This window comes from Psittacula echo, assembly GCF_963264785.1.
Source record: "Psittacula echo genome assembly, chromosome: 5".
NCBI lineage: Eukaryota > Metazoa > Chordata > Aves > Psittaciformes > Psittacidae > Psittacula > Psittacula echo.
In genome coordinates, this window is record NC_137739.1 from 53,153,555 (window position 1) to 53,167,933 (window position 14,379).

The 14,379-nt window shown below is 40.9% G+C and overlaps 1 protein-coding gene across 3 annotated transcripts in view; it reads left to right on the forward strand.

Moving 5' to 3' along the window:
* TTLL5 (tubulin tyrosine ligase like 5) overlaps positions 1–14,379 on the forward strand; it is a 136,534-nt gene that overhangs the window by 111,815 nt on the left and 10,340 nt on the right. For 2 of the 3 annotated variants that reach the window (XR_013956916.1, XM_080618596.1), the window contains exon 32: positions 4,264–4,484. Coding sequence is in view for 2 of the 3 variants with exons in the window: in XM_080618596.1 (XP_080474722.1) it covers positions 4,264–4,484 (221 nt within the window). In the remaining variant the exon portion in view is untranslated. Of the gene's footprint in view, positions 1–4,263; positions 4,485–11,640; positions 11,718–14,379 lie in introns of all 3 variants that reach the window. The other variant, XM_080618597.1, reaches the window with a different exon arrangement.

Consider the following 14,379-nt stretch of genomic DNA (forward strand, 5'->3'; position numbering starts at 1 on the left):
AAAAAAGCTAAATTAAAACAAGGAAAGTACAGTCATATAGTGGAATGATCCTCATCAGTCCTGCTTATATCAAAAAAGCTCATGTTAAACCATACATACTTCATGTTAATGAGTTGTGTGGTCAGTTACAATCACATTTTCAATCAGAGGTTTAAGTAGATTTCATGCTAGAAAACATAGGGTTAAATTAATCTTAAATAATTCTCTTAATCATTTAAAAATGGTATGTTATCTGAAATATTCCTCATTTTATGAAGTTTAGCAAAATTGTGTTCTTTTAATGTATGTGACTCTTTTCTGAATTCCCTGCAGTTTATTTAGATCTGACTGGGAATGTTGAGTATTCAGGGTAATATTCCTAGTATTCCTAGAACTGTATTATTCCTGCCTGAAGACACAGGGCCTCTTTTAATGCAGCCTTAAGCATCATTAAACTGTTTTCTAAACTATTATATATTGGACTGCTGTCAGATCTGCAGTCTCTCTTTCCCTTCAGTCTCTTGTTCATTCTTGTTTTGCAGCTTTCTCCCTCAGATTGTTTTCCCACTAAATGTACTAACTGCCATTTTTCCTATTTGAGTCTTGTGATACTGGTGAGTCAAAGTCTCAGTCTAAGTAAGCAGAACAACTGTTCTGAAAGCAGTAGTCTGTGCTGATTTATACCAGCTGAAATTTTGTCACCAAGTTTCTGATCCTGTCACTATTATTAGAATTATGGTAACACCCACGTGTTAAGTATCTTTCCAATACAATTATACGGTCCAATCCTTGCCCTGGAGAGGTCCCAGCAGCAAAAGAGAGACAAAGGAGAAGGCACCATGTCAACTCATTATAGTCTATTTTAGTCTCATTTTAAAGACTTTAACAAGGAAGACATGCTTCAGGACAGCCTGTGCATATCATGAACTTTTTCCTCTTCTTTAAATTTCTTGATGACCCAAGATGCTCCTCTTACTGCATTTCAGCACTATTGCAGTTAATAGTACATTTTGAGCCTGTTCTTTATTGCGGCTTTGTGGATTTTTCAACTCAACTGATTATTGCATCCAAACGGATACAACTGAATGCATTACTGTGTTCAAAATAATCACTAAACAATTTGCATGATTCCCAAGGTCTTCCAAGCCTTTTAATTCCCTGTATTTTTGCAATGTCATCTGAAATACAGTTGCTTTTCTAAAAGCTGTGGGGTTTGTTTTGTTTGGTTTGCTTTTTCTTTGCTTTTTTAAAAACTTAAATCCTCATCATTGTTTATTGCTTATAAACATTTCAGTTCCCAGTGCTTGTGATTTGGAACTAGCTGCACAGATCTTTATGCAATACACGTGTGTGCATCTGTCTGTCAGTTCTCATACACTGGTGAGTCTCTCATTGTTTTCAGACTTGGTGATCCAGTTTAAACTGAATGACTGAGATGGAAATCTCAAGGCTATGTTTCATGTAAATTTTATGAAAATAACAAGCCATATATCTGGAAAGGGGATTCAGCTACTGCTCCAATTAAGGCAAAGGCTGCAGCTTGAGGCTACTCCTAATTAGATAGCAGAAAATCAACACAAGAATGCCCCAAACCCATGAAAGGAGGCATAATTTGGGGCATACTTTATATTAGATACTTTAAGATTCAGCCCTGAGACAGATTCACAGGAAATGAGCTTCATTACCTCCTCTGGTCACAGAATGAACATGTTTTTGCTTGCAACATTTGTTCCATTACGGTGCTGGGGATGGGTGTTAGATACAGGGATGGTAAGTGCCAGGAACATTCTTTCTGGTTTTGAAGATCATTAATATATCAGCTGCTCTTCAAAGTACTACCCTGCTTTTAATCATGAGCAGCCCGAGCTTAGCTGCTGCTGGCTAATGGGGCAAATATGAGACTGGGAGTCAGGATCTTCTCTGAGCTCTCAACCTAGCTTTTCATATTGCTGTGGCTTAGGGGAAATCAGTTTCTCTGTCAGTGCTAACATTCATCATGTTCAAGGCAGCATTAATGCTGTCCTGCCTCCCCAGAAAGTTGTGCAGGATAATTAGTTCACTAGTGCAGTACATGATTTTTAACTAAAAAGCCTCATGGTGTTCTAATTATTTTTTCAGATTTGTAGCCCTAAGAACTTGTTGGAGAAGCAAATGTCTCTTCAACATCAAGTTAGATCTGCCAGTCTGGGAAGTGTGGTTCCAAATGCACTTGCAGCAGCGATAGATGTAGGGTGCTACCTGCTTCAGGACTGCCTCAGGGTTTGTTTAGGCTTCTGCTCTCCCTAGACCCTTCAGAATCCTGAGTGATGAGGTCTGTCTCCTACTTTTTGAGTATGCTGAAATATCTTCCCAGCTGTTTCTTTGTGTGGTCAGGCTCTGCTTTCTCCAGCTGCCCTCTTTATTTGCACAGTAGCTTCTCCTGGTTTCCTGTCCTGTCCCCATGGAGTTCACAGCAGGGCAGTATACTTTGTAGCTGAATCCAGAAGCTATGGTCTCTGTCAGCTTTCAGTCTCCCCATCCTTGCCTGGAAGGCAGCCAGAATCTCAGCACAGCATAGAGACAAAAGGCCTTTTTGGAAGTCTGTTGCCCCCAAGAAAAACATCCATGAGCTTCCTTTAGGTAGGTCTCAGCCCAGCTTTTCCTGATCAGACTTTGTTAGAGCATCCATGCTTGCTGTTTCTTTAGTCATGGACCTCCTTGCGATTGCATGTTAGCACAGGGAAGGTGTTAAGATTATATGCTTTGTGGACCCTGGGATCTTAGTGATTTTAATAACAAGAAAAAGAACTTACAGGAAATAGCATAATATCAAACAGAGCACAATGAAATGTCACCCCTGAAAAAGAAAGGGCTGCAGTGACTTGAGGGTCTCTGTCCCAACCCCTTGTGTCGGACTCTGAGATGCAAGAGACTAAACCAAGTTCCATTTTGGTTTGTTTTAATGGGGTGAGGTGGGATGTGACTGCTGTTTTCCAGACTTACACACTTGTACGAGCTACTTACTCCAAATGTGAAAGCTCTGATCAAGGTAGAGCTCCAGGGAAGGGAGAGGTTAAGAATGATTGGGTGCCCAAGGGCATCTTGTCAGTGAGCTTTAGTTAGGAAACAGGCCTGTTTTGGCTTCTGCACTTCCTTTTCTCCCTAGAGCTCTGCCTGTCAGAAACGCCTTCCCACACACCACTGCCCTGCCATTTGCCAGAGAATTGCGGGGGAGAGGGGCTTTTCCTGTCTGTGTGCTGAGACTCAGTCAGCCCTCAGACTGTGGTTTTCTCTGGAGCCTGGAGCCCACTCACTGTGGCTTTGTATATTTTTCACCAGAGAAGAAACTGAAGACAAATGCAGTAAAGGGCAAGGCTCCCAGGGTCATGCTGAGGTAACTGGTGAGCACTCAGCTTTCCCCTCATCTCCTATCACTGACCTCTAGCTGCCAGACTGCATGGTTATGGTATTGTTGCCTCTTTGCCCTGGGAATCTGACTGACTTCGAGGAAAGACAAGGCAGAACTCCCAGCAGGTTGCTCCCTTCTGAAAAGAGTTGAGCAGTTTGCAGAACTCCTGTGGGAACCATTCTCCACTCACTGCTTTCCCAGTCCACTGCTCAGTTCTCCAGTGTTTCAACATGCAGATTCTCTTGTTCCTGGTGACAAGTCTCCAAGATACTTACTCTCCCATCTGCTATAGGAACAGAAATATTTTCTGTTCCCTGGTATTACTGGGGATTTCGTTTGTGTCAGCTGCTGACCTAACATCCCTTTTTTTAGAGAAGGTACCCAAGAGCCTTTCCGTTATTCCAAGCACCAAGGGTTAAACTGAACAACTGGCACTGTAACATCTTCCCCATAACCTTCTTTTCCTTCCTTGAACTGTGTCTCAATTCCACTTCCCACACAAAGAATTATTTGGCAAGGTAAATGCAGAAAGTTAGTCAAAGCAAGAAAAGCTTCACTTCTTTGAGGATGGAGCCCACTGCAAGATTCGATTGAGGATAGGATCTCTTGGTTTTTTTAATCCAGAATAGTATCAATCTGTGGCAATAGTGAGCTTGTCTGCTTTCCTAGAAGCTAGTCTCAGCTTCTAAGGGTATAAAATTCAGCTCTAAAATTGCTTCACTGATTTGACCTCTTAACTCTTCTTTCTATGTGTATGATGGTCCTTGGAGCCCTGGGTTGCCCTCATAAAAATGTCACCCCTTCTGTCAGCTCTCAGCAATATTGAGAGAGGTAATCACCAATTACTGTGGTATTTTCCCTTTTTTCCCCCTTTTTTTTTTTTTTTTTATTACCAGACTCTCTTTGACAACTACTCACAATTCAGCACCAGCCATATATCTATGCCAGCTGGCTCTGATGCCCACAAGACATCAAGTGCCACTTCTAGTACCCAGAAAACACCCAGTTTGCACAAAGCGATGCCATCCCAGAGTACGCCTTCTCAGCTGATTCCAAAGCCTCCAGCAAACCACAGGCAGGCAGTGGTCAGAAAGGCTGCAGCCCAGAGGATTTCCAAGTAAGTTTTATCTCTTCCCATTCGCAGCAGCAAGCTGGCACTGGTTCCCTCAAGAAGGAATATTAGAGAAGAACCTGTCTACATGTGACTGACATAGATCTTTTGGGCTGAGCTGTTCAAGATAAATCTCAGAATAACCTGAGCTGCGTGCACTGAAATAGGTGTGCACTATACTGCAGTTTCATGTTTCACAATGGTAAGGTAGGTAAGACTGTAACATCATACAAACATAAGGACATAGGAACTACCAAACTGAATCAGAGAAGTATCTGATCCAAGGTGGGATTCAGTTACCTGAATACATGTTGTTAGTGACATTTTAGATGCCCTGGACTATTCCACCTGACCTTCCAGCTGCTGTTCCAGATGAGCACAAGTCTTCTGTATATCTTGTGTTGTATCTGCCAGTCCCATGCAGATGTCTCGCATAATTTGAGAGTACCAAGTATGGTACTAGACATCTATGTTTAGGCACTTGAGTCACTCCCTCCATGTTCGATCTTTGATGGGGGCTAGAATCTGATAGCTCAGAAGAGGCTGCAAAAATAAAACAACACACAAGGATTGACTTATGCCTTCAAGCATAAGTGTTGTATTTCATTTGAGGTGTTTATATTGTGCCTAATGTACTGACAGCTTTCCTCATTATCTGTAGAAGTTCTGCTTTTAACTTTTACTCAGCTTTTAGTTATATAGTGCTTGCCATTCTAAGGTAGATGGATTTGGCATATGTTATATTTAAAAAAACCCAACCCACTATGAAATGTTGCTTACTGATTGTAAGTTTCCTTCCTTTCCATTTCTTGGTGTGTCTTCTCTTTTGTGCATTATGAGAGAATGCTAACAAGACTTCTGGGTTTTGTTCTTATCCGTTACTTTTCTTGGTAGCTTCCTCAACAATTACCTCTTCTTAAATGACAGAACTGCTTTAGACTAAATCCTTCATCAGGTCTTTCCTCCTATATCCTGAGACTCGTTTTATCCCTGAATACTGAAGAGTAAAAACTGCATTCATAACTTCCTTCCTTGTACTTCATCTACAGCCAGAAGAGTTATAAAGCTTTCAGAGCAGGTTCCTGTGAGATTTCCTGATTCTGTGCTCCCTTCCTGTCTAAAAAGAGAAGTTTTCGTAAAAGATTGCTGATACAAGACACCTTATGAAAATGCTAGGGCACTGTCAGCATGTGTGGATCAAATCTGGAACTGCAAGTGTATTTAAGGAGCTTGGACAGAACTACTTTTGGGAAGCGTGTGTGTTTCCTGCCTGTACTCTTCCTATCTTAAGAGATAGCACACTGGATTAATCCCCAAAAACTATTTAAAAAGAAAAGAAGATGTTAGTAGACTTTGTCAACTCAGCAAATGCAGGTGTGAGCATCAGGTCTGGCAGGTATATGCTGGTGGGTTTGCTATCTGATCTCTTTTATGTTGGGCAGTTCATGTTAGTACAGGTGACAGGCTATGTCAATGGGTTTTTCTGCTGGACAGCAGAGATGTGTATTTGAAGATGCCGGTGTGCTGTGCTCACTTCTTGGCAGAGGAAATGTTTATCCTTGTGAGATGGAATTGCAGCTCCTTGGACAGACTTGACTTTGCTGCATTTTTGTGGTTTCTGCTCTGTGACAGGCAGGAGTGTGGGAAAACCGGAAAAAGTTCAGCACCAAAAATGCACAGAAGGGGGAAAAAAAGCAAAAGATTCCTTTAGAATTTCAGAAAACTAATCCAAGTATTGAAGGCTGCAAGGAGCCACTCCGGAAATACTTTCCAAGTTGCCTTTCAGTCTCCAGCACAAGACTCCAAACCCATTCTTGCCATTCATGGGATCTTACAGTAACATTTTTTCGCTTACATGGAAAACAGCAGTGCCCATCTATATTTCCAGCCTACTGAGAGCTGATCATATCGTTTAAAAACTGCTATGTCTCAGCCTAATTTAATCCATTCATTGTTGTCAGGAAAAGACCAGAGACGCATTGACAAAGGAGAGTGAATGGAGAGAAGCCTCTGTGTCAAAGGAATACAGATTAAAGAAAAAGATGTTTTGCATGTGCCAGCCTGTTCTTTACAGTTCCTTGTTATTCTGTCTGAAGTATTCTCAGGCATTGTGTGTAGCCTCCTTCCAAAAACCTCCAATGGCACAAACCACACCATGTACTATAGAAGACTATTTAAGAATCCAGACAGCCTTATTATCAGAAAGTCTATCCTGATGTATGATCTGATTTTTCCCTTTGTTTCATCCTGTTGTACCTTGTTCCTCCTTTCTGAACCACCCTAAACACTTTCCCTTGCAAATACTTTTCTGTCTTTTCTTTCTACTTCTTGGAATATCTTAACATTGCTTAGACTTGTTGAGGTTTTGTTAACCTCATATAGTTCCACCTGCTAAGTCCTTAATTGTCTTGAATTTACTATATATTATTCGGTTTGCCAGAGTTCTTGCATTGTGGCACCCAGGATTGTCCTTTTCAGTGTGAGACTACCATATCCTTACGTTATGACAATGACAAATATCCCTCTCCATAACATCTAATCTAATTTTGGCTGTTTGGCTGCTTCATTTTTCTGTCAGGTCATTTTTGATTTGCTGCCCACTCTCACCCCCTAATACTTGTTGGCTGTTTTCCTGATCTCTTTCCTCAAAGAAGATCTCAGTACTATATATTATTTCCACAAGACTCACTGAAACTAATCCCATTCTGTTGTTAAAGCTTTTGTGCCTCTCTTCCCTCTCCCCCTCGCCTCCTTCCCCCCCCCCTACTTTATTTCAGTAAGCCAGACCTTATTTCTCTGTCTGCTCTTGCACTGCCTGGCTTTTATTTAACATCTTAATAAAGATCATCTTTTTAAAGTTGTTTGTAGAACTTCTCCAGAGACTGGACTGTGAAGACAAGCTAAGATCAAGTTTGTCTCTTTGACCTATCCCTTTCTTGCATGTGTTGTCACCTCTCCCCTAGCCAGCACACATGGCTTCCAGAGGAGGAAGAAAATAATAAGTAGAAAACTCAACTACAAATAGAAATGGGATGCTACAGATGAACGTTACTGACTAATTCAAAAACTATCTACTAACTTGGACTTTTCCCTGGTTAAAACATAAAGCAAAAAAGTAATGGAACAGCCAGACAATTCAGTCTTGTCTTTCCAGTTCCTGGCCTCTCTTGTTTTCTCAGTCTCCCAACTTGTAAAAGGTAGTAGGTTGACTTTATAATGGATTGTGTCCAAAGCAGGCTCCTTGCTTAAGCTAATGGAGTGGAAAACTGAGGCCTGTGTTAAGGTGTGGAAAAAGACAAACTGGGAGAAATGGTTGAATATTTTGCTCTACACTGAAACGTAGCCCCACAAAATGGTCTCATGGGGCTCCATAGTTTTAATTAAATGTGCTCGTATCACAAGTAGAAAGAAAGTTTTTTGAACAGCTAACACAACAAGCTCTTCTTTCTTTCCAAGAGTCAGACTAGGTTCTTTCCACTGTTCATATTGTCACTGTTATTGGCAGGTCTGTGAACCGTGATGAGACCTGCCGAGAGCAACATTTTGAGACACAGATCACAAACACAGTATTTGTAAGCTGTGCAATGAAGCAGATGTCCCTGGAAGTAGCATTTGGTGTACTGAAACTTCACGTTACAGATGACAGCATGCAAAGTAGAAAAATATATTAGCTCAACTGTCAGAACCCAGAGTGAACTGGTACAGGTGGGAGACAGAAAATGTTTCTGCTTTTAGGAATGACTAAGTCGTAATAAGTACACATTTCTGTGCTATCATTCCTAAAGTAACTTTTAAGAAACCTGCTCTCAAACTACAGCAGCATCAAGGAGAGCAAACTTGAATAGCCTGTGAACAGAATTATCAGTCAAAGGAAGGATGTCAGGAAAATTCAGCTCTCAACATTAGACCACTGCATATAAAGAGAGGAAATGCTAGGCAAAGAAAATCACCATAGTTCAAGATATTGTGAGGGAGACAGAGAGCCTAAGAAGATCACAGATTTTGCAAGCAAGAGGCTGGAACATCACAAACTACTGGGGATGTTGATCAACATGGCATAACCTCATGTACTGAACTTCTCTGTCAATGTCATTCCCAATGACTCGATTGAAGAAGCCTTTCAAAAGAAATATTTCCTTCAAGTCCCAACATCACAGCACAAAATCTTTCTACCTTGTTCTTCCTTTGTGTACTTTGTTTGCATGGTGGCATCAGCAGAAGAACCAAAGTTCTGCTCTATTTTAACTAGTATAGAAATAGGGTAGAGGTGAATCCCACGGCAGGGTGGAGTCCTGACTGCAATTGGATGCAGCAATAGCCAGCTGTTCTAGGACAGGCTGGCTAAGCCTGGCAATTGTGCCAAAAGAAGAATGATGGCCATAGAGTGAGCCCTATAAAATACTATGGTTCTGCTTTGTATGCTGTCTTGACCATGTGTACTTATTCATGGGCATGCATGAAGTGTCTTAAGTGAGCTGGGTACATCACACATACAAAATGAGTGTCCACTGAAAAGAGGACAGGCAGCAAGAGAGCAAGCATGTAACTGTTACTGAAACCCCTTTCACTTTTTTGCTACTGCTGTACTGCGACACAATTGTTTTTTTAGCTCCTGAGCATCTGGGTTAATCAGGCTGCCTGACCCTTAGACTTCTTTGGCAGCAGAAGCAGTGCATCTGAGAGACATGCCTTGATTTAACACCCTGACACAGCTGGGCTCACTGGGCCTGTAGCTCTTAGCCCTTGGCTAGCCTCAGATCATACACACAGATACACATGCAGACATATCCTGTCCAAGAGCAACAAAGAGGAACAAGCTTCCCTGGCTCTGGGTGTTCGCATCTGTTGCTGTCCTCTTGTCAAACCTGGGGGTTTTGTGATGTGAATTTATTAGTGTCAGTTCTGTCCCGCCTGGACCATTAGATGTGTTGGTAGCATCCTATAGCAATAGGCTGTTAAAACAAAGGTGTTCAAACTTTAGTTAGGAGAGTATTTCTTTGTCACCTGTGGAACAAGAGCATCCTCCAAATTTATAGTAGGCTGGGCAGCTTAAGGCTGGTTTAGTGCATGAATTAAGGAAGTTTATTATATTTATTTATTATAGTATATTTATATATATTAGTATATTTATATATATATAGTTTATTATATTTATTATTTATAAGAAACTATCAGTTTCAAGGAGGGGATAACTGTATAGAGAGAAAAGGGCAATGACAGATATTTAAGTGGAGGGGACAGTGGGGGCTGTTTTTGTTGGTATTGAAGAAGAAATGGAGAACATAACAATGGATTGCATTAGAGAAGTGGAAGCAAAAGCAACACAGACATTACAAGCAGGAAACTGAGAAAGGTAGTAGGGTTTCAGCCAATCCAAGGAGGAAGAAAGTGGAAAGGGATTAACTCAGTTTAAGCGGTGAGTATGTTCTGGCACCGGAGCTTCCATCTGGACAGCAGAGATGGAAGAGAGGTAAGCTTAGTGTGGTGGGAGATCAGTGACTGAGAACCAGATCTGAGAATGAGCTGTGTGGAGGTGCAGGTTGAAACTGCAAGAATCAAAGTGCACTCTGTGTAGACAGCAAAGAAGAAGGGCAAGTCTGTAGAAAGATACTTTCTAAACATAAATTATGCTTCCAAAGTAGAAGTGTGACTGTTCCCTGTTTTTTTTTTTTTTTTTTTTGTTGCTGTAGTTGTACTTGCTGGCATTCTTGATGACATTTTCAACCACTGGTATTATATTCTGCCTACAATAGGGTGGGCTTAAATTGACTGTCAGTTGCGTTAACAAAGTGGACAAGCTAATTATGAGCATAGAATATCTATGCATGAAGCATTAAGATCCATCTGGATTCTCAGTTCCCAGAAGGACCATGTGGTGTCAGCAGCAAAAGAAATCATAAGTACAGATCAAAAATTCTCTCTGAGAGACAACAAATATAGAAACAGGCACCTCATTTGACAATAACATTTCAACTTATGACTGACTGAAGTGAGGAGTTGTGTTTTGCAAATGTTATATCTGCATCCCCCTTCTTTTCAGTATGGACTCCAATTTACTTAATTAAAATCCAACTGACATAAAATACAGGAGTCCTTCAATGGCCTTTTAGCTGCCAGGAGCACCTGGATTGCTGGCAGCTTGCTGACTTTGAAATCTGAAAGAAAAAGTTTTCAGACAAAACTGTAGGAACTGCACATGTGTGCCTGGGTCTGTTAGTCATCAGGGCATCCCATGGGGGTTGGAGAGTACAGTGCTCTTCTGGAGAAAAGCTCACAGTAACTGTAAAGCTGTAGAGCTGCATGAGTGAAGGACTCTGGCAGAGAGGCAGAAGTGTGCATGCACAAGCCTGGATTGATCACTGTAGAGTTGGGCAGGGAGGAAGAAAGGCAGGAGGGGTGTGGAGGAGAGAACAAACCAGAATAGATGGATCAATTATCTAGATTTTAAGGACATAATAGATCATTGTAGCTATATAACTTGACCTTGCCTTGAAACATTTTCTATGTAGGAGGGCATGGTCTCAGTTTGGTAATGAATCTTTATAAGAGTTAAAGGAAGTGCAGTTGTACTCCACAGAATATAGTTTTAGTGTAACTCAAATGCTGAAATTTTGCATAAAGCATCTGCTTGAGGACTGGCACTAGACTACTGGAGACTAAATGCAATGTCTCAGCTTCCAAGACAAGTGAGAAATCTTTCCTAAATGAGCTGTCTCTGCTGAGACAAGATGCAAAGACTTTTGAATGTAGCATGTTTTGCCAGCGTGTGCATTTTTGTTCTAAGGTTGCTTAATCATTTTACTTCATCTCACTGGAATAAGGTAACCAGAGCATTACTAGCAGAGTTGTACTTTGGTGGTCCAGTGCCATTTATTATCTCTTTTATCCTCCAGAATCAGTTTCCAAGGCATGTGGGATAATTAAGTGTTTTACGCTCGTGGCTTGAGTGTTCATCTGTCTTGCTCTGCTGTTTTGGAGTCAGTTGCTGTCACCGCCTTTTTCATACCATGTTGAGGCACAGCTTTGTAGCTACAATCCCAGTGAGGTTAGGTAAACTGGGAGAAGTCTCTCTCTCTTTTTTTTTTTTTTCCGATTGAGACTTTTATTCTTCCTTGATGTGTCCCTTATTATCTCTGTCTAATTTGATGCTTTTACCTGTTAGGATGTCTTCCATTGAAAGGCAGCTGAACCGATTCCAGAACAGTGATGCATCCTGTGAGCCCGGGACAAATTCCACAGGTGAGTCCCAGTGCCAAAGACCAATAAAGTGGGGGTGGGTATGCTGAGATGCTTTCAACTTTCTCAAGAACTGGCAGGGAAAAAACTTTCTCAGCAAGAAGAAGAAACACAGCTGCCTACCCTGCATGTAGTGGTTCCTAGGTAACAGTCTGGGTTCAGCTGTGTGGGGAATTTATTCCCCCTGGGATTAAAAAGACTAAATAGAAGGGAGCGAAGGCTGAGTTTCATACAGTTGGAAGAGTAAGATCCCTAAAAATGTGGCTGGGAAAAAATACTTGGCTAATATGGCTCTGCTTTGCTTCAGGCTTTGGCTCAAAGATGCTCTGTTGTTTAAGCCTGCCTGTAATAAAGGGCCAAGACATTCTTTACATTTTTCTTCTGTCTTGCAGAAAAGCCCCTCAGTTCAGAAAAACATAGTTGACACTTCTGAATCAGCTGCATAGTGAAGTCAATCAGTAGAGGTGAAAGTTTCCAAAGGAAAATCACTGAGACTTACAGAACCAAATCTTCATCATTTCATAGTAGCTAATTAATTCAAACTGGTTTATCTGCTGTAAATGAGCACCTAATCCATTTTTCATTGATGCAGACCTATTAGCAGGTAAAGTGTAGTCTTGATGAACCTGCATTACCCATGGCCCACAGTAATTTGTGATAGTGCTGTAATAGAATATATGGACAAATTATGGCCTAGAATGCTTTAAAAAATGTTTCTTACTTTCTATTTTGCTGTGAAAACCCTGAAAACATGATTTGAGTATTACTAAAATACAATGATCTCTGTGTTTTCACAGGCTGAAAGAAAAGTTTGCATAGGAGTGAACTACCCAATTTCTCTCTTGAATGTTTAGCTCTGAAACCTAAAGATGACATTTCCATTATTAATGTCAGTGATTTTATTGCTGATCCTCTAGCACAAACATTCAGTTAATGCACTTATCATACAGATCCAAACTGCCTCCCACACTTTACCAGCTGCCAAGAGCTCCAGTTATCCTACCAAAAATTTTATAAAGTGAATGGCCATAGTCAGTAAAAGACCCTACAGCACATAGGAACATGACAGTATAGGAATGGAATATAATGGGATTATAAAAATAAATAAAATCATCAACAGTGTAGTGTATGTATAGTTGACGCAAAAGTTCTGATCTAATGTGTAGATTAAAATCAAGCTGAGATTTTAGTACAGTAAATGAAGCAAGTTTACACATAAATTTAGAAGTAAATGTAAAAATGGAGTTCTGAATATACTGACCAAACTGGTTTGCTGAGTAGACTTACGTGAAGGCGACTGTGTTCTAAATTCTGTCTCTTTTTCAGTTTTAAGAGCACTTTCACAGTTGCCCCTATAATTTTAACCTCTGCAAGAGTCTCTCCCATCTCCTCTGGGTATTGTTGTAATGTATCTCTGTGATATATGTAGGTAGCATTTTTCTATCCTTCCCTGTTTCTGTGAATATTTATGCAGAGCATGCATGTAGATTGTTCATAACATTAATGACAAAAACAACAGCCAGAGATGCAGGAAGAATATAGGCTAGATAACCCTAGTTCAGGGTAGTCATCCTCTCTGAGAATACGTGTAATCCAGTGAGAACTCAGAATATCAGCTCATGTTTCCTTCTGTAGGACTAGGCTAGCTGCACTGTACTGAAATTACACTCCCTGAAGCTGAAACAAAGCATGCGAGGACTTAGAAACCTAGTTTGGCTAGGAGCAGGCTAGCAGAACCATGGTGGGTGGGTCACCCAAAGCTTCCTTGTTGCTAGAAGAGGTGTATCGCTCCCAGAACAGTGCTAAATATTGCAGTGATTTAAAACTTGAGGAAAACGTTTGTTTTTGGAAACTGGGGAATGATACTTTCTTCAGCTTTGCACCAAGCCACTGGTATGCATCAAAGGCTGCTCTGCCCAGTCTGTGTGTCTCAGAAACTACTCTGGTCCTTCCTGCAGGAACAGCTGTTTTTCTTCTTCACTCTCTCCATTGATTACTTATACTAGGGCCGTGATTCCCCTCATCAGCAACTTATTTGGGGTTGCTGTTTGACATGTATTTAGCATCTTAGATACCAACTAGAGGGGCTGGAGACACAAGTCAGCAAGCAGATTACAGAATAAACTGTAAACATTTAAAGATAGAAGGCTGTGAAAAGATGCAGAGATAAAAGAGGAACCAGGAAGAGCCTTTGTATAAACACACACGAATATTAAAAAATGTCCGAGGAGCTTGAACAGGACTCTAGCAACCTATCTGAGGATAGCCATTGAGCTCTGCAGAGAAACCACATAAAGGTGTCACGAATGATCTAACCAAAAGTAAGGATTATAATCAAAGGAAGAGAGTCAGCCAGTATGCAAACTTTTAACCAGATTGTCCAGAAAACAGTTCGCTGGTGGTTAGTACTACAGCTGTAAAAGAACACCAGTTGTAGATAGTGGTGTGCAGTGGGCTGAAGCTCTTGAGGACAAATCTCTTTGAGATGAAATAAAAGGGAGAATAAAAGTCAGCATTTCTGCAAAGCAGCTCAGGATTCTGAAACAAGCCATGATTACAATGAAAGTGTGACTGTCTATTATCTTGATGGCCTCATCCTCATTTCACGGAGAAGCAGAAGTTGTGTGTGAGCTGTGTGCCACTGGCATAATGAGAAAGAAGGCAG